A 22,163-nucleotide genomic window follows, 5' to 3' on the forward strand; every position below is an offset into this window, starting at 1 on the left:
CATTCATTCCTGCCCTTCTTGTGAGCAGCAAGGTGAGACATCCTGTATATATTGACAAAATACACTAAGATATAATTGCAGAGTACTTTGATGTTTTTGACCTAATGCATACATGACATCTTTAGATATATTCTATTGGTAGGTATGGGGGAAAAGCTTCTTGGGGATGTGTCTGTGCACAAAAGTAGGATAGCATTGCAGGAGACACAGTGAAGACCTTGACCCATTGCTCCTCCCATTGGCCAGCCAAACTTCTCTGTCTGTGGATGCCATAGACTTGCACATGCTCTCGTATGATAGAGCAGGACTGTAAGTTGGTTTTTTATGTTTTGAATTTAACTTCAGCATCCAGCTTTTTAAGTTTCAGAACCCTTAAGTGCCATAGCTTTTTCTGTATAGTCTCTCTCTATCTGACTGTCCTTCACACAAGTTTCTTCATCTTTCCTCTTCTGGACAATAAAGTTCCCAGTGTCACACACAGTGTTTGTCGTGTTCCCACGTTCAAACTGCTCCTGGATCAGGATCCATGATGCCATGGACAGATTTCCCTGGTATGACATGGCCTGATTCTTAGAATGACTTTTCTTGAAGCCACTGTCTGCAACCAGGACATCCTTCCTAGTTCCTAAGCTTCTAGTTAGCTGGGCTAGTGCAGGTTGGTTCTGAAGAAGGACAGGAGAGGCCAGACTAGATACTCAGTACCTGACCAAGGGGAGAGCTGGGCAAGAACATGAGTCCAAATCGTCATACTCAGAATGTTCAAGCAGTACAGAAAATCTCATGCTGGCCATGCTGAGAACAAAGGAAACTGAGAGCACAGAACATAATTCTGGGTACCCAGCCAAGGGCACACACTCTAACCACAGGATTCCAAACAGGATGAAATGTGTGACCAGAAAGCGATTCTACTGCCTGGAAGCAATGAGCAAGACTGGCTGAGTTCACAGTCCCGAGCATTCCCCTGCGTGATGCATGCAAAGTGACATTCATGCCAGCGCTCTCTGCACACCCACAGCACATTCCACCCACACATTGCATGCCCAAGAATAGGGAGCCTCGGGTGTGTTTGAAAAGTCAGAAAGATGAATCTGTGGTCATCTGTGATGGCTACCCATTCCAGTGTCCACTCAGCTCACACAGGAGGTCCCAATACACACACACAAACAAGTACATACTCTAGTGTTCAAGAGATCACACGCAAACATCTGAGTCAGAGATCTTGGCTTTATTCCCACTGATACACATACTCAAAAAGAACTGGTATTAATGATGAAAATTTATTTCGATTGATACCTATACTAAAGAAGAACAGACATTAATGATGGAGTTTTGAACAAAAGATATCAGAGTCAGGAAGCTTCAGCTCAAGTTCCTCCTAGATTTTAGATCTGAAAATCTAAAATGATAAAGTTTAGATTCAGGTGCCACCCAGAGGCACATGATGGTTATGACTGCAGAATCGGCACTGAGTGATAACTTCTGAATCCTTACTACATTTGTTCAGAGAGGTCTATCTGGTGCTAGGAGAAAACAGCAAGTTAGCTGCTTAAGGCTTATAGCCAACAAGCATAGTATACAAGAACCTTTGCATCTCATCTTAGATCCATGTCTTGATGTGGCTTGATAGGAGTTAGCAAGTGTCCCGGGGCAGATTGCCAAGATGTAGCCTTCTTTCAAGTGGGAAAGGATTGATAGTAAGAAAGTGTATGGCACATAACCCAGGACACCCTAAAGCAGTGGTTCTCAATCTTCCTAATGCTACAACCCTTTAATAGAGTTCTTCATGTTGTGGTGACCCCTCAACCATAAACTGTCATTTTGCTATTGTTATGAATCATAGTGTGAACATCTATGTTTTCCAATGCTCTTAGCCAAGCAATTAAAAGGGTCATTAGAAACCCTCCACACCCAGTGAATACTGTTGTCCTAGAGACTTCACCAAGTATCAGGAACAAAATTCCTAGCTCCTGCCTATGATCCTAGATTTTAGTGTCCTTCCTTCCCTATGAAGCTAATTCCTGGAGAGGAACCCCCTACCTTAGACCTTAAACCCTAGAGATATAGGTTCCAATAGCCATCAAGATGCTGCTGTAGGGACTGCCAGGGAAAAACATTCAATCATCACGTGGGCCTCACCCTGGCCTCCACCCCAAAAGTTCTTTGCACAGTCATGCCTTATAGAAAGGAGTTCCCTTTTCCCCAGGATTCCACCTTAATGCTACTGAAGCACCTTCTCTAGAAATACTGTGAAGGCCAGAGCACTGTGTGACTATGAGACACCACTGTTAGGAAGGACAAAGGTCCCACAGAGACGTCACAAGGAAGACATCAAAGCAGCAAAGACACCGTTCCTGTTCTGTCACTTTGGTGGTGGGAGTTTGATTTTATAATCATTTTTTATTTTGTACAGATTTAGTTGAATCAACTTTTCTTTTTTTCCATTATATTCCAAACACACACAGCAGATAAAGACATATACATCAATGAAGAGCCATATTCTACCCAGCCATCCCTCCTTCACATCCCTCCTCCACAGATATCAAGACAATTGCCATTGTCTTCACTAAGATTTTTCAAGGCTTGGGATGTATGATTCTGATTTTTTGTTTGTTTGTTTTAGAAAGACATACAGTTACGAGAAAGAAATGAAGCTTCTTGTGACAGCCAGATGTTCAACAAATGTTTGTCGAGTGAAGAAATAAACTCCAGAGTCCAGGCATTAAGTCATTAGACACACATGTTTACAAGGGACTGCCTTCCATGAGACTGTCAGTCCCAATGCTTTCACATCTTTAGGCCCCCAAAGCTGGGATCCATGATGACTCCACATTATATCTAGGAGAGCAATGTCCCAGGAAAAGTCACAGCCTGTGCTGTCCAAGCCGTGATCTCCAAAGACCTATTTCCCAGAGCCCAGTGACTTGAGGTGGAGGTGGATGCCATTTTTGGAGCGCAGGACCAGCTGGGGAAGTTTGATGGGCAGCTTTGAGGGATCCAGAGAGAATTCAAAGCGCAGCAAACACAGGGCTGTGACCACCTTCATCTCGCTCATGGCAAACTGCTGCCCAATGCAGTTCCTGCAGCAAGGAGCAAATGAGGCATCAAACTGTTGGCTACCAAGTGTTCTTAGAGACCCACAAAAAAGCAGTAACTATTTGTGGATGCAAAATGATTGATTGATTTGTTGGTATGGGCTTAAAAGGCAAATCTTAGGAGCATGGTAAAGGGCCCCACTGGGAGTTCTGGGAGTCCCCCACAGAAAGGAAACATCTACTCCACTCATTTCCCAGGAACAGGAAAAATAACAAAAGCCCCCCCCCTTTGTCATAGCATGCTCCATAATGATGCCTCCCCAATGATAGCCTTCAGTTTTTCACTCCCCGTCTTGAGGGCCTGAGAATGCTGTCCCTCTTCCTACCTGGGTCCCGCAGAAAAAGGCATGTAGGCAAAGGGGTGGCGTCCTGACACATTCTCAGGAGAAAAGCGCAATGGGTCAAAGACCTACGAGATAGGATATTTCTTAAATACTCACCAAATCCTGGCAGAGGTAACCCCACAGCCCACACCCTGTCTGCCCTCCAAGCCCAGAGAGGCAGTACCTCTGGGTCAGGCCACACAGTACTGTTCCTGTGGAGGGCATAGATGTGCATAGAGATCAGGCTGCCTGTGAGCAGAAAAGAGACTGATGACAAGGGGTCATGAGGCAGCCAGGCTCACCTCCACATTAGGCCTGAATCCCCTGATGTCCCCTATCTGGGACACTAGCCTCTGTCTGTGCACTGACAGTGATACTAAGATCTTGGTCACATTCACAGTATTTTAAACATAATGATCAACAGCTCCAGTAGCCAGGTACTGAGAACAGTGTCTAACCCAGACATCTGTGGAACAGAAACAAGAACAGTGAAACAGGCCACCACGAAGCAGCTAGGCAGCAGCTACTTATTGTAGCCTTTGAACTGTTAATTGACTAGCTCTCAGGAATTTATTATGCTATGAATAATAATAATGAGATAACCTTCACTTGATGCCTACTGCATGTCAGGCTCAGGTCTGAACATTTTTATGAAGCCACAACACAGAGTGGACACGCTGTAATGCGCTGCATCATAGTCTACGTGAATCATCTCCTGGAGTTGTCCAGGGTGCAGTCAGAGTAGGCACAGGGTGTGTGAAAACCCTGATGATCGTTCTCTCTTTTTAATTCTGTCAACTATGAAAAATATATTCTATCCTACCCTCCTACCCTCTATTTTAATTTTTGTTTTATTTTATTTATATCATTACAATCTTCTTGTTCAGTAGCACCATAGTAGAGTGATTTTATATAGTTTTAAACAGAAGAAAAAGAGAAAAATTTCAGGTTACGAGAACTCCTCTCCTCCCGAGAACAATGCAGCAACTGTACCCGGTGTTTAGCCGGGCCTGGGTCCTACTGCAGCAATGTCAAAAACCCAACCTCCACAGTCACTGCCTCAAAGAAATAATTCATGTCAGAATCTTTTGGAAGACAAAAAAAAATAGTTCTTGCTACATCAATCTACAGAAAGATGGATCCACATAACAACCCTGAAACCTAGGGGAAAAGGAACATTTATATTTATACCCTCAGTCATATTTTACAGAAGAGGAAATGGAGGTTTGGGGCAGAGACAAGTTTTCTCAGTGAGGCTGGTGCTTGGGCCCAGGACTCCACACACAAAGCCTAATGTCAAGATTGTCCAATGGCGCTGGCAATATCAGAGAATAGAGAGGACTTTCATTCCATCCCAACGGTTTCCCCAACTCACCTGCAGGCAGAGAGCGGCCATCCACAAAGGTGACTGGCTTGTTGAGCTGGCGGTATACCTGGGGCACAGGTGGGTAAAGGCGGAAGCACTCCTTCATACACATAGTCAGGTAGGTCATCTTGGCCAGATCATCCCTGCCAGCAACACGGGACACTTGGGAACTGGGAACAGTGGGATCCCAGGAGAAGGTAGGCCACATTTCCTACTTCCCCATAATTTTCACTCTCTGCCCCCACCACACTTCCAACAGAGGAGTCAAGAGGGTTTCAAGTGTCTAAGTATCACATAACACTGGATGGCCATAGAAATCTAGCTATCTGGGAAGAGAAGGCACGGGATCCAAGAGACATATGGGCAACCAACCCCCAAAGACAAGGCCACCTTTGTGTCATTTGGGGCCTTACCAAAAGTCCCACAAGTGGCATTCCTTATGGGGCTGGAATGGAAAAGGTGGTCTGATAGTGTTAGGTGAGTGAACCAATGTTCATGGCCGAATACTAATAGACTCGCATAAATACCGTCTTTGGCCACTGGGAAGCTCAGGCCCAAATGTGAGGTTCAATCATCAGAACTATATAATACCTTCTTACAGACCCCCAAACTCCAAGTCACTCTCCCCCTAATATGATTTTTCATTTCATGTACTTTTTATTAAATAAGGATCCTCTAAGTCGCTTCAAATTCTGGATAAAACTAAGTGAAAATAACTAAGTATTTAATTCCCTGCCTCAGACATGTCAATGAAGATCTAACTAGAGAGCTCAGCTCTCTTCTCCTGAGTTTTAACCTTCTTTATAAAGTCCATTCGCATCCTTCCCTCCTCACCCTCTACCCTCAACATCCTCGTCACTCAGTGTTACTCCATCCTGCAGCCTTCTTTGGATTTCAGTCATGTGAGTCTGACTTTCTGAAAACTCCCCAGGAGCAGCGAATTGTCTCCTCCTCTCCTCTTCACGCTTACAACGCACTCCAGGGAGCACCGCGCCCATGGCTGGACCCATTGGAAGGTTTCCAACATCCACCAAGTACACATTAGCTATGGAGACTCCATCCTTCCAATCTCTGACACTGGAATTAGTGATCAGTTCCCCCTTAGGAGAAGAGGACTGCAGACACTGAGGGGCCATTTCCTCTAACCCTGCTGTGTGCCCTGCTCCGTGCAGGAGGCAGACTAGGAACTCAGTAGGATGGGGTGACTGTCAGGCTACAAAGGCCTCAGAGGAGGAAGCAACAGAAGAGATCTGGGTGGGACTCTCAGAGACCACTCTGAAAGAGAAATTGGTTCAGCTGGTGTCACATTCAGGATTTCAGACTTGAGCTGAGAAACGAGGATGAACACACAGAAGTTTTTAAGTGGTGGCGTTGAGGATCTGCCTCCTTCGCTGTGATGGAAGATGTGGAGTCTGGGGCCTATGTGCTGCCATCTGAGGGCAGGTGGCAAGTGGCAAGGCAATGACTTTTTCCCAGCTGTTCTTTCTCTGTCATCTCCCACTTCCTCCTCTTTCTCAGGCCCCTCTACTCTATCCAGAAGCCCAGTAGAGATTCATATTCTGTCATTATGAAATTCAGCCTCTGTTGATAACTTTATGTGACGCTGAAAAGCCTCCATTTGGGGAGATTGGTCTGGGGGGTGGTGCTCTATTGTTCACCTCCCCTCCCAAAAAAGCTACTGAACCAAAGAAAGGGAACAACTGCTGCCCACTTCACCTCGTTTCCAGAACAGGTGTGGGTTGTCCCTGGCAGGCACTAGCAGGATAGGCACAGCCCCTCCCTAGGCTGAGCAAGAGGAGCTGAACTCACTTTCAGGTCCACTCACCACTGGAAAGAGTCCTTGTCTCCTAGGATCTCACGGACCTCCTCCCTACATCGCTGCTGGTGCTCAGGATAAAGGGCCATGCAGTAGAGAAACCAAGAGATACCGCTAGTGGTGGTATCGTGGCCTTCAAACATGAATGTATCCACTTCGGCCCTGAGATCGGCATCTGACATCTGGAGCCCATTTTCATCCTGAGAGAAGGCACAATGGGACAGCTCAAGGCCTTTGAGTAAGGGTTAAAAAGAATGCCCAAGAGTAGCTGTCAGATATATGGTACGGGAGAATTGTCTGTATTCTGTCAATCATGTTACAAATAAACGCTGATTGGCCAGGCAGGAAATATAGGCGGGAAAACCAGACAGGAAGTAGAAATGATGTAATGAGAACAAGAAAATTCTGGGAAGGAGAAAGTTGATTCCTCCCACTCCTGCCCAGATCACTGAAGCAACAGGATGTGATCTGCCCCACTGAAAAAAAGGTACTAAGCCACATGGCTAAAATTGATCAGAAAAATGGGTTAATCAAGATGTGAGAGTTAGCCAGTAAGAGGCTAGAGCTAATGGGCCAATCAGCTTATAATTTATGGAGACTCATATGTGATTTTCTTTGGGGCTAAACAGTTGTGGGGTACTGGGCAGGACAGAAACAAACAAGCCGGCCCCTTCATATTACAGATATAGATCTGAAGAAGCATATAAACGCTTGTTGGTAGACTTGGAGTCTTCCTCCAGTTTCCTCTGTCCCTTCCAATCCTAACCTAGATGTCTCCCATTCATGAAACCCTTTCTGAACTCTCTGGACACATAACCTTTAACTTTACTTAGCCCCAATATTGCTCATCAGGGACACCACTTCTAGTTGGCAGGAAAAACATCTTTGTCAACATCCACCCACTGCCTCCCCTCACCCGGTCACTATACTATATGCAGATGGATGGCCATGCCAGTTCTTTCTTACCTCGGCATCCTAGTACAGAAATTGATTCAGGATAGGCTCTGAGTTTTGTGGAATAGAGGAAGGAAGGGTAGGAGAAGGGGGAAGAAGAGATGGACAGAGGAAAGGATGGAGGGGAAGGAAGGAAGGAAGGAAGGAAGGAAGGAAGGAAGGAAGGAAGGAAGGAAGGAAGGAAATGAAATAAAATATAAACCTTAACGTTCTGCAATGCCAAGATTTTTAGGGATCATGGAAGTCTAGAAATGTCTGCAAGCTGCCACCATGTGACCCAGGCTGTCAGCTCCCTGCTGTCACAGCCCAGTCACACTTCTGCTGCACATTTTACCTTCGTTGATTTGGGCCATGGCGAGCAGGAGGTTCTATTTGTTGAGCAAGGAGCCTGCCTTAGAAGGAGAGTCTAAAACCCTCCCTGGGACCAGATGTCAGGTAGGGTGGACACCATGCACTCACCCGAACACCCAGGAGAATGTCCAGGAAGTCCAGGTGTCTCCGCTGCTGGATCTTCTTCCGCTCCTCCTCATCCTGCAGGGCTGCCTTCCGCTCCTTGATGACCTGATCTAGACGAAGAACATAGGTGTCACTGCCTGATTAGCTATGTGTCCGGAAGGGTGCAAAGGATCCCAGAGGAAGAACCAAGGTTTCCTAGTTGGCATAGGCAGCAAGGGGAGAGGAGGTTGAAGGAAAGGCCCACCTGTATGGTCATGGGCTATCTGGCAGGCTTTCAGGAAGCGGCGGCCATGTGGAGTGCGCCAGTAAATGAAGTCATTGTGGTACTGGAAGGATTCAATGCGCTGCTGCACCAGCAGTGTGAGCTCACTGACTGCCGTATAGTAGCTGTTGTCTCTGTACAAAAGAGGGCAGAGGGAGAACAAGAGGCCTGAGCAGATTTCTTTTAGGAATCCCCTCTAAAATACTTCCCGCTCCTCTTCTTGCCTCCTTAAGCCTCCTCACTTAATACCCAACGTATCTTCCACCACAAATAGGGCCTGGGTAAATCAAGGCAGGACCTCTGCAACCAGAGAGCAAGTGCCCTTACACCTTCCTTATCTGAGTGCCTTGGGTAGAGGTGCCTCTGACCTGTGTCCTAGGCCGCTGTTTCCTTTGCCAAAGGTGCACTTCATGAGGGTGTCCAGCGCCATGTGACCTACGTCACAGAAGATGTCAAAGCTCTTGTTTTCACTAGCCTTTTTCTCCCACTTGTCCTGGAATTCAGAGAGGGAGGGAGGGAGAGAGAGAGAGAGAGAGAGAGAGAGAGAGAGAGAGAGAGAGAAAGAAATGTGTAAGAACTGGGCTGTCTGGCCAGGGAAGCAGGTAGGCTAACTACAAATCTTCATTTCTGCCTCAACTCCTCCAAATACATTCCCCCACTCTCATCCCTTGCTCTGTAGCAGACCACTTGCTGTAGCCTCCCCTACTCCCCATGCCTGCATCTTCAGTTGATTACATAAGTCTCCTCCAAATACCCTTCCCCCAACTCATGGCTTTATTCCAGTGCCCAGCTCCAGCAGGCACTTCCTGGGAACCTGCCAGGCAAGCCTGCCAGAGAAGTACATAAGCCAAAGAAGGTAGGTGAGTTTCGGATCTCCACTCTCACACCTCCTCCAAGTCCAAGACCCCATCAGCCCCAGGTTTCCAGCAGAATCTGGTGCCTCTCCTCACTCTTGGCCCTATTCCCAAGGGACTAAAGCACATCCTGGTGTTACGCCCTGATTTCCTATAGACTCCCTCATTCCTCCCACGCCTTCTCCATTCCTAAGCTCCCAATACATAGAAACACATTTTACCAGAATCCCTCTCCATGGCAACACCTGTCAGAATCTGAGAAGAATTCTCTACCAGGCAATACACAGCCGCCACACCCTCATAAGAACCAGAAAGGGCAACAGAAACTAAGGAACAAAACAACAAACACAACAAAGACAAGAGCACTTAGAATTGCAGTCTTCCCAAACCCACATGGTTAGAAGCCAGCATGAAAACACAATAACAACCAGGACAATTTGTCTCCACTAGAGCCCAGCAATCCTATCACAGCAGGCCCATAGCTGAAGCACAAGATAAAAACCATAAAAATAGCATTTATCAATATGATAGATGTCCTTAAAGAGGAAATTAACAAACCGCTTAAAGAAGTCTATGAAGGCAAAAAATAAACAGCGGAAGGAAAAGAACAAAATCATTCAAGTCCTGAAAGTAGAAATAGAATAAATAAAGGAAATCCAAACTATGGGCAATCTGGATCCAAAAGGAACCTCAGAGGCAAGACTTACTAACACAGAACAAGAGACAGAAGAGGGAATCTCAGCCATTTGAGACAAGATAGAAGAAAGGGATGCCTCAGGCAAATAAAATATAAGATATTAAAAAAAAACTCCTGGCACAAAGCATACAGGAAATCTGGGACACTATGAAAAGACCAAACTCAACAATAACAGGAATAAAAGAAGAATAAGAATCCCAACTCAAAGGCACAGAAAATATTCTCAACAAAATCATAGAAGAAAATTTCCCTGCTCTTAAGAAGGAGATGCCTATGAAGATACAACAAGCATACAGAACACCAAATAGATTGGACCAGAAATCAAAGCACATAATAATAATAAAAACACTAAATATATAGAACAAAGAAAGAATATTAGAAGCTGCAAGGGGGAAAGGTCAAGTAACATATAAAAGTAGACCTATGAGAAGTACATCTGACTTCTCAGTGAAGACTCTAAAAGTCAGAAAAGCCTGGGTAGATGTTTTACAAACTCTAAGAGACGACAGATACCACCTCTAAATACTATACCCAACAAAACTTTCACTCACACTAGATAGAAAAAACAAGACATTGTGTGATAAAACCAAATTTAAGCAGTATTTATTTATAAATCCTGCCCCCCAGTAGGTTCACAAGGAAAACTTTAATCTAAAGTGGTTTATCACACCTGGAAAAAAACACAAGGAATAAATAATCCCAGGCCAGCAAATCTAAAGAGAGAGAAGACACACACATGTGCGCGCATGCACGCACGCACACACACACACACACACACCACCACCACCACCACCACCACCACAACAACAACAACAACAACAACAACAAAATAACAGGAATCAAAAAAAAAACAATGCTCATTAATATCGTCCAACATTCATGGTCTCAACTTCCCAGGAAAAACACACACACTAGCAGAATGGATGTGAAAACAGGTCCCTTCTGCTGCACCCAAGAAACACACCTCAACACAAGGAGGATGGACATTACCTCAGGGTAAAGGGTTGAAAAAAAATATCTCAAGCAAACGGATCTAAGAAGCAAACTGATGTAGCAATTTTAATATCTGACAAAATAAACTTCAAAGCAAAACTAATCAGAAGAGACAGGGAAGGACAATCTATGCTCATCAAAGACAAAATACACAACAGGGCCTTTCAATTCTTAGCATCTATGAATCAAATTATAAACCAAATGGACCCAACACATTTACAGACCATTTCACCAAACACAAAAGAATAGTCCTTATTCTCAGTACCTCATAGAACATTCTCTAAAATAACACATACTCAGACACAAAGCAAGTCTCAACAAATACAGAAAAACTGAAATAGCACCCAGCATCCTGTCAAACCAGCACAGACTAAACCTGGATATCAACAACAGAAACAACACAAAGCTTACGAACTCATAGAAACTGAACAACACATTACTGAATAAAAAATGAGCCAAGACAGAAATTTAAAAAGAATATACCCACGCTTACAGGACACAATGAAGGCACAGAGGCCCTCTCTCCAGAAGAGAGCACAACTCACCTTCAACCAAGGCAAATGGGATGGGTAGAGAAGCCTAGCTCGGCAGCCCACAATTCCAGAAGCCTGCCGCAGGGAGGGGACTCACCAGCATGAGATGTGTGGACTCGGCAAATATGGCCACGTAGGGCTTCAGCACATCATAGTGGAAGCCAGGTGTGAGCAACTTGCGGTGCTGGAACCATTTGGGCCCATGGAGAACCAGTAAGCCTTTCCCTGAGAAGGGAAGAGAAATGCAGGCTGTGGAGTCTAGGCAATCCTGATCTATCCATGAGAGCTGGGATCAACCACAGCAGTTACCACTCCCCAAACCTGGAAAACCCTCTGGACAGACACTACAAGAACCAGTATAGACCTCTGGCCCCCACTGGTCAGGACCTCTATGTCAATAGTCTAGACTCTTGGTAGTTACCTCCCTACTAACCATTCCTTTCTTAGCTTCCAGGGTAAATAAATAAATAATAGGAACTTTGGAGAAGAATGTGGCCCTGGATCAAGAAGCGTCAGTGGAGGCTAGAGAGATGGGTCAGTGATCAAGGGTCCTTTACTGCTCTTACAGAAGACCTGGGGCCAATTTCCAGAGCACACATGACAGCTCACAACCACAGATAAGTCCATTTCTAGGGGATCCAACATAGGGACCTGTGCACAAGTGGCATATATCTACAAAGACACACATAGAGATCAAATAAAAGTAAAAATAAGAATAAGGCCGGGCGGTGGTGGCGCACGCCTTTAATCCCAGCACTCGGGAGGCAGAGGCAGGCGGATCTCTGTGAGTTTGAGACCAGCCTGGTCTACAAGAGCTGGTTCCAGGACAGGCTCCAAAACCACAGAAAAACCCTGTCTCGAAAAAACCAAAAAAAATAAAAAAGTAAAAAAATAAATAAAAAAAGAATAAGGCCAGGTATGGTAGTGTACACTATTAATCCCAGCACTCACTCGGAAGTTATAGGCAGGTGGATCTCTATGAGTTCAAAGCCAACCTGATAGAGAATTGCTAAGGCAACATAGTGAGACCCTCTCTCAAAATAAATTCATTAATCAACTAATTAATTAAAAGAAGTAGATGACCCAGTGACTCCCTTCACTTTCAACATCAGTCTACATACTGACAGCCAACACTGGTCCATCTTCCCTGACAAGCCTCATCTACTAATTGAAGTCTGCCTTTCAATCACTCAGACAGCTTGCAGCCCCCATGATCCTATGACAATTATACCTTTTCTCAAACCCTTCTTCCAGGAAACACATCACTATAATATCCTACAGGATCAACTCTAGGGTTGCCTCCTCTAGGAAGCTTTTCTTCAAATACCCATTGCCTTGCCTCTGCTTGGAAGGGAGGAAGAATATCCAGCAAGGCCAAGTCTAGCTCCTGCAATGGGCTCCCCTGCTTCCCCACAGAGATGCTAAGCTTAGGACAGGCATTCAGGAGCCAAGCAGTACACTGGAGGAATAACCAGCTGAGTATGGCAGGGCAGACTTCTGGTCACTTAGCACAATGGAGCAAAAGGAAGGTACAGAAAGATAGATGCTCACTTACCGATCCACTGAAGCAAGAAGTCATAAACATCTGGAGCCTTTGGGTCTGCAGAACAAATGGATGTCAGTCAAGGAGAAACACAATATTCCCAGATGAGGCATAGTGATGAAAGAGGTAGAGATTTGGTCTTTCTCATCCAAGACTTTAGATACAAGCCCTGACCTTCCCCAAATTGGTCCCTGAGCCCATCATTCCCAGGAAACCCCACCTTCTCTCTAAGACACCTCACCTCCACGGCTGTACACAGCTTTGGCATAGTCAGGCTCATAGATGTTCAGAAAACCAACGAATTGTCCAAGCCAGAGTGGATGGGCATAGGGGAACTCTTGGGACCAGGACACCACCTTGTCAAGGCTCCCCAACTTCTGTATCTGAAACAATAACAGAAGACAAGGACCACTCAGGAATCCAGTGTGGCCAGCAGACCCCAGATTTCTGGAAAAAGAAAAAAGGATGCTTCCCAGGCAGATCCTGGAGGCTCCTTCCCTCCTCCTGTATCCCTGTCTTCTGCACACTTCACCTCTCCAGCCCAGAGCTGCTGCTCTAAGTCCAGGAAGGCTTGTCACACCAAGCCACTCTCTTCGAAGACCCTGGAGATTATCCTCCTTTCATTTCCAACCACTGTCTGTGCCTTCTCTGCAGTTCTCAATTCCATTCCTTTGCAGAACCTGGTGTAATCTCCCTCTAGAGTCATCCTTCTGAACACTGCATGCAACCCAAAACGTTGCCCAATGTGTGCGGTGTCAGGAGTGGAAGTGATAAAGATCATCTTTACCTGTAGGTATAGGGACGTTCATGACGCCCCTCCCTTTCTAGCTGTGAATCCCTGGACTTCTCCCTCCTGCTGGGTCTCTCTTCTTTCCTGCCTGCCCTTGACGTAACTAAGGCAACACCACCTTGGCCTGACTCCATGTTATGTCCACTTAGAGAATTCTCAAGCCTCTCCCCTCCCACTAGCCATGTCTGTCTTGGCAACACATTCAGGATTTCTGTGATTTGGACCACAGTCCAGATGAATTACCCAAATAATACATTACTTTGTAAGTAAAAAATAATTGCTAAGTTATGTCTAAATAACTACTAGGTTCTGCTGAAACAAATGTTACAAGGTTCCTCTGACCCTCAACTAGCGTTGATGTTATTGTGGTTTTTGTCTTTAAAAATGCTATACCCCTAAGCTTCGGCACCAAGATGCTCTGAGGCCTTAGTGCACTCTTGGTTGCTGGCCAGAATGAAAAGACTCTGATATTCTTGATTGGCTTAATTAGTTGTCTGTATCATTCTTGAGTGGATTAATTCCCCCACATGGGGTTCCCTTACATCCTGTTCCCTGTAGTCCCCACCTCCAGGGAGCTATGCCTGCTCCCTTCTGTAGCATCCCAACCACAGACAGGAGGCCTCGCCTCACTCATGAATTATCGTGACCCTCCCTAGAGACAGCCTTCTCTTAAGGGCGCTGATTGTCCCCAGGAGCCCAGTGACGGTGAGAACAGTTCACAGTGTCTGGTCCTGCTTTTGCAGCTGCAATCCTTCAAAATGGCTGCTGAGACATTGTTCCTCTAGGGGACATGTGGCTGCTGAGAAATGTCTCTGAGTTGCACAACAAATGTCTCAGATTTATCCTCAGATGCCCTAAACCTGGACAGTCACCATCAGATCTAGGACAGCTTGTTTTCTCCCAAAGGAAGGAAGCAGGGGAAAAACAGGACATGGACATAAGTCACTACACCCAGCTCTCCAGCAACCTGCCTTATCCATTCATTTGCACCGGTGTTGACCCCGGTAGCAGTGAACAATAGGAAGGTCTTGCCCTCCAAGAGTGTGAGTAAGTTAGACTCCAAGAATTAAGTCAGAAAGGGACACTAATGAAGCTTAATTGAACCACGACCTTTTTACAGATAGGAACGGTGCGTTCTAAGGCCAACAGAACTGTCTCACATGCCACAACAGACCAGGGATCATGACTGAGCTTTTCCTGCTGTTCTTCCTGTCACATATCTGCTCAGGCCATTCATTAATGAACCTAAAGGCCAGTTTTTTAGTGTCCAAGGAACACTGCTTCACCAGCCTGCTGCAGCCACAGCTCTCTTGGGGACTGCCTGAGGACTATAGTAATCTGTTTGAGGAGATGGTTCGGTAAGGCAAGCACTTGCTTCGCATGCATGAAGACCTGAGTTTGAGCCCTGGCCCCTAAATTAAAAGCCAGACATGGTGGCTGACATCTGTAATCTCAGGGTAAGATACAGAGATCTGGGGAGGGACTTGCTGACCTGCCAGTCTTTCCAAAATAGGGAGAGGTTCAGGTTTAATAAGAAATCTTGCCTCAAAATTGATGTGGATGAGGCAATAGATATGACTCACTGCTCTTGAAAAAGATCCAAGTTCAGTTCCCAGCACCTACATGGAACTGCCCATAACCTCCTGTAAATCCGGCTTCTAGGAATTTGACACCCTCTTCCGCAATCCATCAGCATCTGCACTTCCATGTACACATTCCCACACTATGCACACAAACACACACTCACACACATACACACACACACATGCACATGCAGGCATGCACTTATGTAATTTTGAATTCTTAAAAATAAAATTCAAAGGAGATGGAGAAATGGTTCAGCAGTTAAGAATACTGGCTTCTCTTCCAGACAACCTGGGTTCAGTTTCCAGTATCCACATGGTAGCTCACAGCCATCTGTAACTACAGTTCCAGGGACTCTGACACCTTCTTCTGACCTCTAAGAGTACCAGGCACACATGTGATACACGGATATACATGCAGACAAAATACCCACACACATAAAATAAACTGAAGCAAGTTTTTTTTTAATCTTCTCAAAAAAAAATGAGTGAATAAGGTGGAGAGCCAAAGGAGACACCCAACATCAGCCTCTGGTCTTCACACACACAGGTGAACATACACACATACACACACACACACACACACACACACACACACATTCATCTGCTTGCAAAACAGAGGTGAATGTCTAGAAAAACAAACAATTGAGGATAGAAGTCAGAGACACCTCTTCCCCAACATGCTAGGTCCCCAACGCTCAGGTATCTCCAGAATAAAAATTTAACTCAACAGCCATCATTGGACTGCCCAGATCTTAACAGGCTCTCTCAGTCCCTGAATTAAATGCCAATTGCCAACACCCTTCCCATGAGTCTCTGCTGTACCCTCTGAGGCCACTCAGAGAAGCCTTGTAGGGATCGGCCTAGTTGCTCTCCTCTTGGATGGCTATTCCTTGGTGTCCTGGGTGTCTAGTGTCAATAATCTTGACCCTTTAGGTTCTCTTCCTACCATATATAAGATTATTAGGGCCCAGTATGCATGACTCCAAGTCACTGTGGGCATTTTAAATAAGAGACAGAATACCAGGAGGTCAGCTGTGAAACAATCTCTTCTAGAAATAGCTATGTAAACAAGACCAGGACAATGACAATGTCAAGGGGCATGTTAACAATGAAGGGGGAAATTTTCACAGGGCCCCACCCCTAGACAAATGCTACAAGCAACTAAAGACTGTTGGGAGGCTGAGAGTGAGCCTCTCTGAGGGTGAACCCCTTATGACTTTTCCAATGCAAAATGATCAGTCTTGAATCCATATCAACAATAAAAGCAGACTGAGGGCAAGTGTGTGTGGGTGTGGGTGTGGGTGTGTGCGCGCACACACACATGCACATGTGCACACCTATGTGAACACACTCATATGGAACAATAATAAAGAAAAAGAGGCTATCAATTTGAAGGGGGACACAGGAGAGGTTTGGGGGAAGGTAACCTGGAGTCGCTGGAAAAATAGAAAGGCATAGTGGTATAATTCCATTCCAACTAAAAATATTTAATTTTTTAAAGATTTTAAATAAAGCAGGAGAGTAGGAGCACCTTCCAGGAAGAACCAACCGAAACAAGAAGCACCAGCTCTAGAGTAACCCTGGCCTCCCTCCTGCTCGCCCTGCACCTCGTCCCTGTCCCTCTGTCTCCTCTTGCAGAGAGTTGTTCAGGCATCTTTGTTAGGAGGACTGAAGGAAACCAATGACCAGATGGATTTGGAAGGGAAAAAGAAAAAGGAAGCAAAGTATTTTGCATCAAGCACCCTCTACAGAAATTTCACATCTGACATTTAACTGCCCAGCTGTGTGCTACGTCCTTATAGTTTGCCCTATGGATACTCATCTGACTCAGTAGTCTGAAGATGACTACCCCACTTTATCAACAGCAAAGCACAGACACGAGAGATGACTTATCAAATAGGGCAGAGCAAAGGTCCATGATCAGTGTTGGCTGAATAGAGTGAACCAGAGTTCTCTGTACACAGTGCAATGTAATAAACAGAATCAGAGATGGGGACTCTGATGCCACAGAGGATTTATTGCCTTTCCTTGAGCTGGAAACTCCCCCTCCACACACACACACGCACATACACATACACACACACACACACACATACACACACACACACACACGCACACACACATACACACACACACATACACACACACACATACACACACACACACGCACACACACATACACACACACACACATACACACACACACACACATACACACACACACATACACACACACACACATACACACATACACACACACACACATACACACACACACACACATACACACACACACGCACATACACACACACGCACACACACACACACATACACACACACACACATACACACACACACACATACACACACACACATACACACACACACATACACACACACACACACATACACACACACACACATACACACACACACACACACATACACGCATACACACACACACCACACACACACATACACACACCACTGCACACAGGTTAGATATGTCAGCTCCCAGTAACTCCTCAAACTTAAGCCCACAGGGAATATCTGTTATATACAAAGCATTCCCTGTGCTCCTCAGGAAAAGGACACCTCCCGCCTCAAAAGGACACATTCTGAGATCTGAAAAGGATGAGAGGCAGATGGTAACAATGCCTGCAGATTGTAGCTGGCAGTCAAGAAGGGGGAAACTAACCCTGGTAGGAACAGCGCAGCCAGGCCCTTTGCCCATACGCTCTCTTCCTCTCATTCCCACGCCCATCCTTAGAATCAATTTTCAGTTACTTTGCTTTTTTTTTTTTTGCTGGGCTATTTGGTTAGATTTTTGTTTGCTTCTTTTGGTTCACTGTGTTCTGGATTAAAAGGCAAGAGGTCCCTGTTCCAGCCTTGATTTGAATCCTGAACTATTATATGTCCTTAAGTGAACACCTTGTCCCCTTTGAATCTCAACTTCCTCATCTTGATTTAAACTAGGGAAACAAATCCACACCCTGTCCTTCATGCTTCTCAGGTTTAGGTAGGTGTGAATACAACCCACAGCAGAGGTCAAGGCCTGGAAGAAATGCCATGGTGGTGTGCCTGCGGTGGTTCCCAGGGAACTTGTATAGTACTCAAGATCAGTCCCCACTCCAGTCTTGGCATGCCCATCCTGGTGTCAAGCCAAAGCCCTCCAGATACTGGTAGATACTGGTACTGGCGTCAAGAAGCTGAAGTTAGGCTATGTTCCAGGCTCGCTGTGTACTGCTAAATGGAATGGAACACCTGGGAAGAAGAGGGCAGCCAGCTCTGGTATGGAGTTCTGAGAGAGGAAGGATCATATGCTATGGAAGTCCACTGATTGAGGGCTCCTCCCCAATTCTGAAAAAAAGCAGGTAAGCACAAAATGATAGGCACAGAGGGAAAGGGCTGAAGACCTTCCCAAAGTCCCTCAGTGCAGTGAGGAGCAGCAGGACCTTCCTCCATCACCTCAGAGTGTGACCTCAACCTCCTGACCCCCCACTTCCCTTCCCCACCACTCTCTGCCCTCTGCGGGCACTCTCCCGATAATCTAGCCTTCATTCAGCCATGTCTGGTCTGTGTCAAGTTTCATGCTGTGCCTTGAGGACACAGAAATAAATCAGACCAGATCTCCATTCTCCAGAAGTCTCAGGCTAGCAGGAAAGATAAAAGATGCTAAGATGAAAAGAAGGGAGGCCCTGGGGAGGCACCTCCACACTCCTAAGAGCAGAGATGGCTCTAATGTCTGCTTTCTTTCACCCAAACCATCCTTTTTAAAATCCTGGATGCTCAGTGGTACAGGGACGTTCATAGGCTATCCACAACAGGTTATCCATATGGGGCAAGAAGAAGAATAGAGATCAAGTTCATTTACAGTGTCAATTCCAAAAGAGAGATAGAGGAATAGGAATGGAGAAAGAATTATACCCCTTTTTCTGACTTTATCCCTGGTGTCCATGCCTGGACTCCCTAGCTGGAGCTCAAGACATTCAGGAAGGTTTTTTTTGGGGGGGGACGGTTTCAAGACAGGGTTTCTCTGTAGCTTTGGAACCTGTCCTGGAACTAGCTCTTGAAGACCAGGCTGGCCTCGAACTCACAAAGATCCACCTGCCTCTGCCTCCCAATTGCTGTAATTAAAGGCATGCGCCACCACCAACCAGCTTTAAAAAAAAAAAAAGACTTTTAATCTCAGGTTCCTAGTTCCAACCTGACATATTAGACTCTCCAGGAGCTGGGGGTGGGAGGAGGCATCTGCTTCTTCAACTTGACTCCAAACCCCCCCAGAAGGTCTGGATCCCCACAACAGGAGGAGTTCCTGACACTGGATGCTGAGGTGATCCCAACTGGGCTGCCTTCACAGGAGAATCAACCAGGATCTGAGCCTGGAAAAATGCTGTCGTTGCTCAACCACACGCAGAGGACACAGAAGGCGCCTCCTGGCTCTGCGGTATCGATCTCTCAGACATGTTGGGAGGTCTCGGGAGACAGAGCTTTTCTCTGTCTTTACTTCAATTTTTTCATTGGTCCTGGAAATCTTTACACTGCACAGAGCAGGACACTTAAGAAAATCTAAACATGACTGCCTAATTGTTGGGTGGCACTTTGAGGGTTTAGTCTCTCCCCTGTGTGAGCCATCAACAAGCCTCTACACCGACTTACACTGTGGGCCTCAGAATAATGGGAAAGCACCTGGGGCCTTCTTAAGCTCTTACTCTGAAGAGCTGTGTTGCTTCCGAACTCGGCTTGAGAGGCAGGAATAGCAAAGCTGACTAGGAGTGTTGGTTCCAAGCATTACCCCCCTGCCCAAATTGATGGCCTCCCTTCCCAGCCTCCAGAGGATTAGTCCTGATTCTCCCACATCCCCATCCCCACATACCTCAAGGGCATGACCAAAGAGCCAGTGTGTAGGGGGCCCTGGGAAGCTGTCCAGAGCCCTGGCCAGCTTCTGCCTCCGCACCAGCAGGCTGAAGAGCTTGAGGACACATACTATCAGGATCACTACTGAAGCCCACAGGCCCAGGCGGGACAAGTTTGGGGAGAGAAGGTTGAGCACCATGGCTAAACTCGCAGGGCCCAGGCTCCCCAACTGCCTCCAGCTGCCTTTGGGTTGCCTTATACTCTGGACACCGGCACCCTGAGAGTTCCCACCCCCTTGCCCCACCCGACAGCCAGCAACAGTCCGCAACAGCCCAAACTGGGCTGAGTGCCATAGGGTGGAGATAACTGCCTCAGAGCTCATAGGCAACAGAGCGAACTTGACTGACTGTGACCAAAACACAACTTAATAGAGACCAGACCGTGAACATCCCACCTTGGTTTCTTGAAGAAGAGAACAGAGGGCAGTTCTTTGTGTGATCATTGCAACTGGCTTTTTATTTATAAGTACCTTGTATGTTTAAGAGATTTTATACACACTATCTCACTTAACCCACCCAAAGAGGTCATAGGAACTCGTTCTTTGTGTCTCTTTCCCAGATAAGATCTTCTGTGCTTTCTCATTAGACAGCTTCCACTGTCCCCTTCACGTGAAGCCTTGATGGAATTCATCCTTTTGCCTGTTTCATAACGTCTTTAGTTCCTCTTTGTGAGATCACATTAGGGACAATGTCACAGCCCCAGAAGGATCATAGGATTATAAACTACTACCCCCAAAACCATAGTGCCAATTGGACAGGAATATAGAACATACTTTCAAGATGATGAGGATAAAACATCAAATCCCTCATGAATAGATGCAGCCACTCAGGCCCGGTGATGAGTAGAGAAATGCCCAGTTTCCCAGAAAGATCATGGCTACTCTGAATGCCACAGCCAAGAGTTCTGCTGAACAACAATCTTAACTGCAGCCCTTGCCTTGACAGGGAGTGCCTGCTGGTTTCTCTCCAGTGTAGAGCTGTATTATTATGGGCAACCACAGAACACAGAATTCACCAACAATATTGCTATTAGGGTCCTGTCAGGGGGTGGATAGGGTTGTAAAGCCCCAGACAAGATATGACACGGCACCTGCAAATTAGCAACAAGATCCCATCAACACTCTTGCATGAAGGAGCAAGAATGGTGTCTCCAAAAATCAACTGGAACTGCTTTTGCTAGGAATAGTGCTGACACAGGGAACTATGCCCCGAACCCTTTCTTTTTCCACTTTCCAACCTCCTACTAATGTCCCCCTTAAAGTCAACCAAATCAGGAGACAGCAAGGGCATAAAGGAGGTTCAATCTGTAGAAGTCAGATCTTCCATAGGGACAGAAAAACAAGGACCAGATGTGGTGCAGAGGTGACAGGGTCAAACCAGGGCATAGGTGGACTTGGAACTCCAACAGTAGGTTCTGACTCAGAAAGTCACAGTGAGTAGGCAGTGTGGCCTCTTGTCCTTTCTGGCAGAGGACACCAAGTCTCCTCCCTGTTAAGGAGATAGGGGAGCCAGACCTATCCACAGGTGGGGAATCATGAGATAATAAGATGAAAGGAACCCCAATAGTTCCTTCTCTATTGGTCTATCTCATGTCTGAAAATTCATATCCAGGTTTCACTTTATCCCAAAGAAAATACAGTTTACCCGGTCACAGAATTAGCCATTTACTTATATAAACCAATAAATTCTTTTATTGCTTGAACTCAGGTTAGGTTTTCTATTGTTTATAACCTTGGGAATCATACATGACATATCTGAGAAAACTCAGGAAGTTGACAGAGGTCTTTCTTGTTAAATGGGGCTAAAACTTATTTAGAGCGTTAGCCTGCGGCACAGGGAAGGAAATTAACCTAGGAAGTGACGTGCTGCTGGTGTCGTAGAAAGAAACTGGTCTCCTGTGTCAGTGTGTCCAATGCTACCTCCCACTTTTTCTTCTATCAGGTTCAGTGTACCTGGATTTATGTTGAGGTCTCTGATTCACT

General features: G+C 45.9%; 1 protein-coding gene across 1 annotated transcript; it reads right to left on the minus strand.

The window, feature by feature from the left end:
• Positions 1-1,206: 1,206 nt before the first annotated feature.
• Cyp4b1 (cytochrome P450 family 4 subfamily B member 1) lies at positions 1,207-20,379 on the minus strand. The gene is made up of 12 exons (XM_075945486.1): positions 20,142-20,379; positions 13,131-13,272; positions 12,902-12,946; positions 11,444-11,571; positions 8,638-8,762; positions 8,252-8,403; positions 8,011-8,117; positions 6,607-6,797; positions 4,791-4,924; positions 3,600-3,664; positions 3,419-3,501; positions 1,207-3,077 (listed from the first exon to the last, which is right to left on the minus strand). The coding sequence occupies exons 1-12, from the start codon at positions 20,319-20,321 to the stop codon at positions 2,900-2,902; spliced, it is 1,530 nt and encodes a 509-aa protein (XP_075801601.1). The 5' UTR covers positions 20,322-20,379; the 3' UTR covers positions 1,207-2,899.
• Between the last annotated feature and the right edge of the window lie 1,784 nt (positions 20,380-22,163).

This window comes from Microtus pennsylvanicus, chromosome 13, assembly GCF_037038515.1.
Source record: "Microtus pennsylvanicus isolate mMicPen1 chromosome 13, mMicPen1.hap1, whole genome shotgun sequence".
NCBI classification, from domain to species: domain Eukaryota; kingdom Metazoa; phylum Chordata; class Mammalia; order Rodentia; family Cricetidae; genus Microtus; species Microtus pennsylvanicus.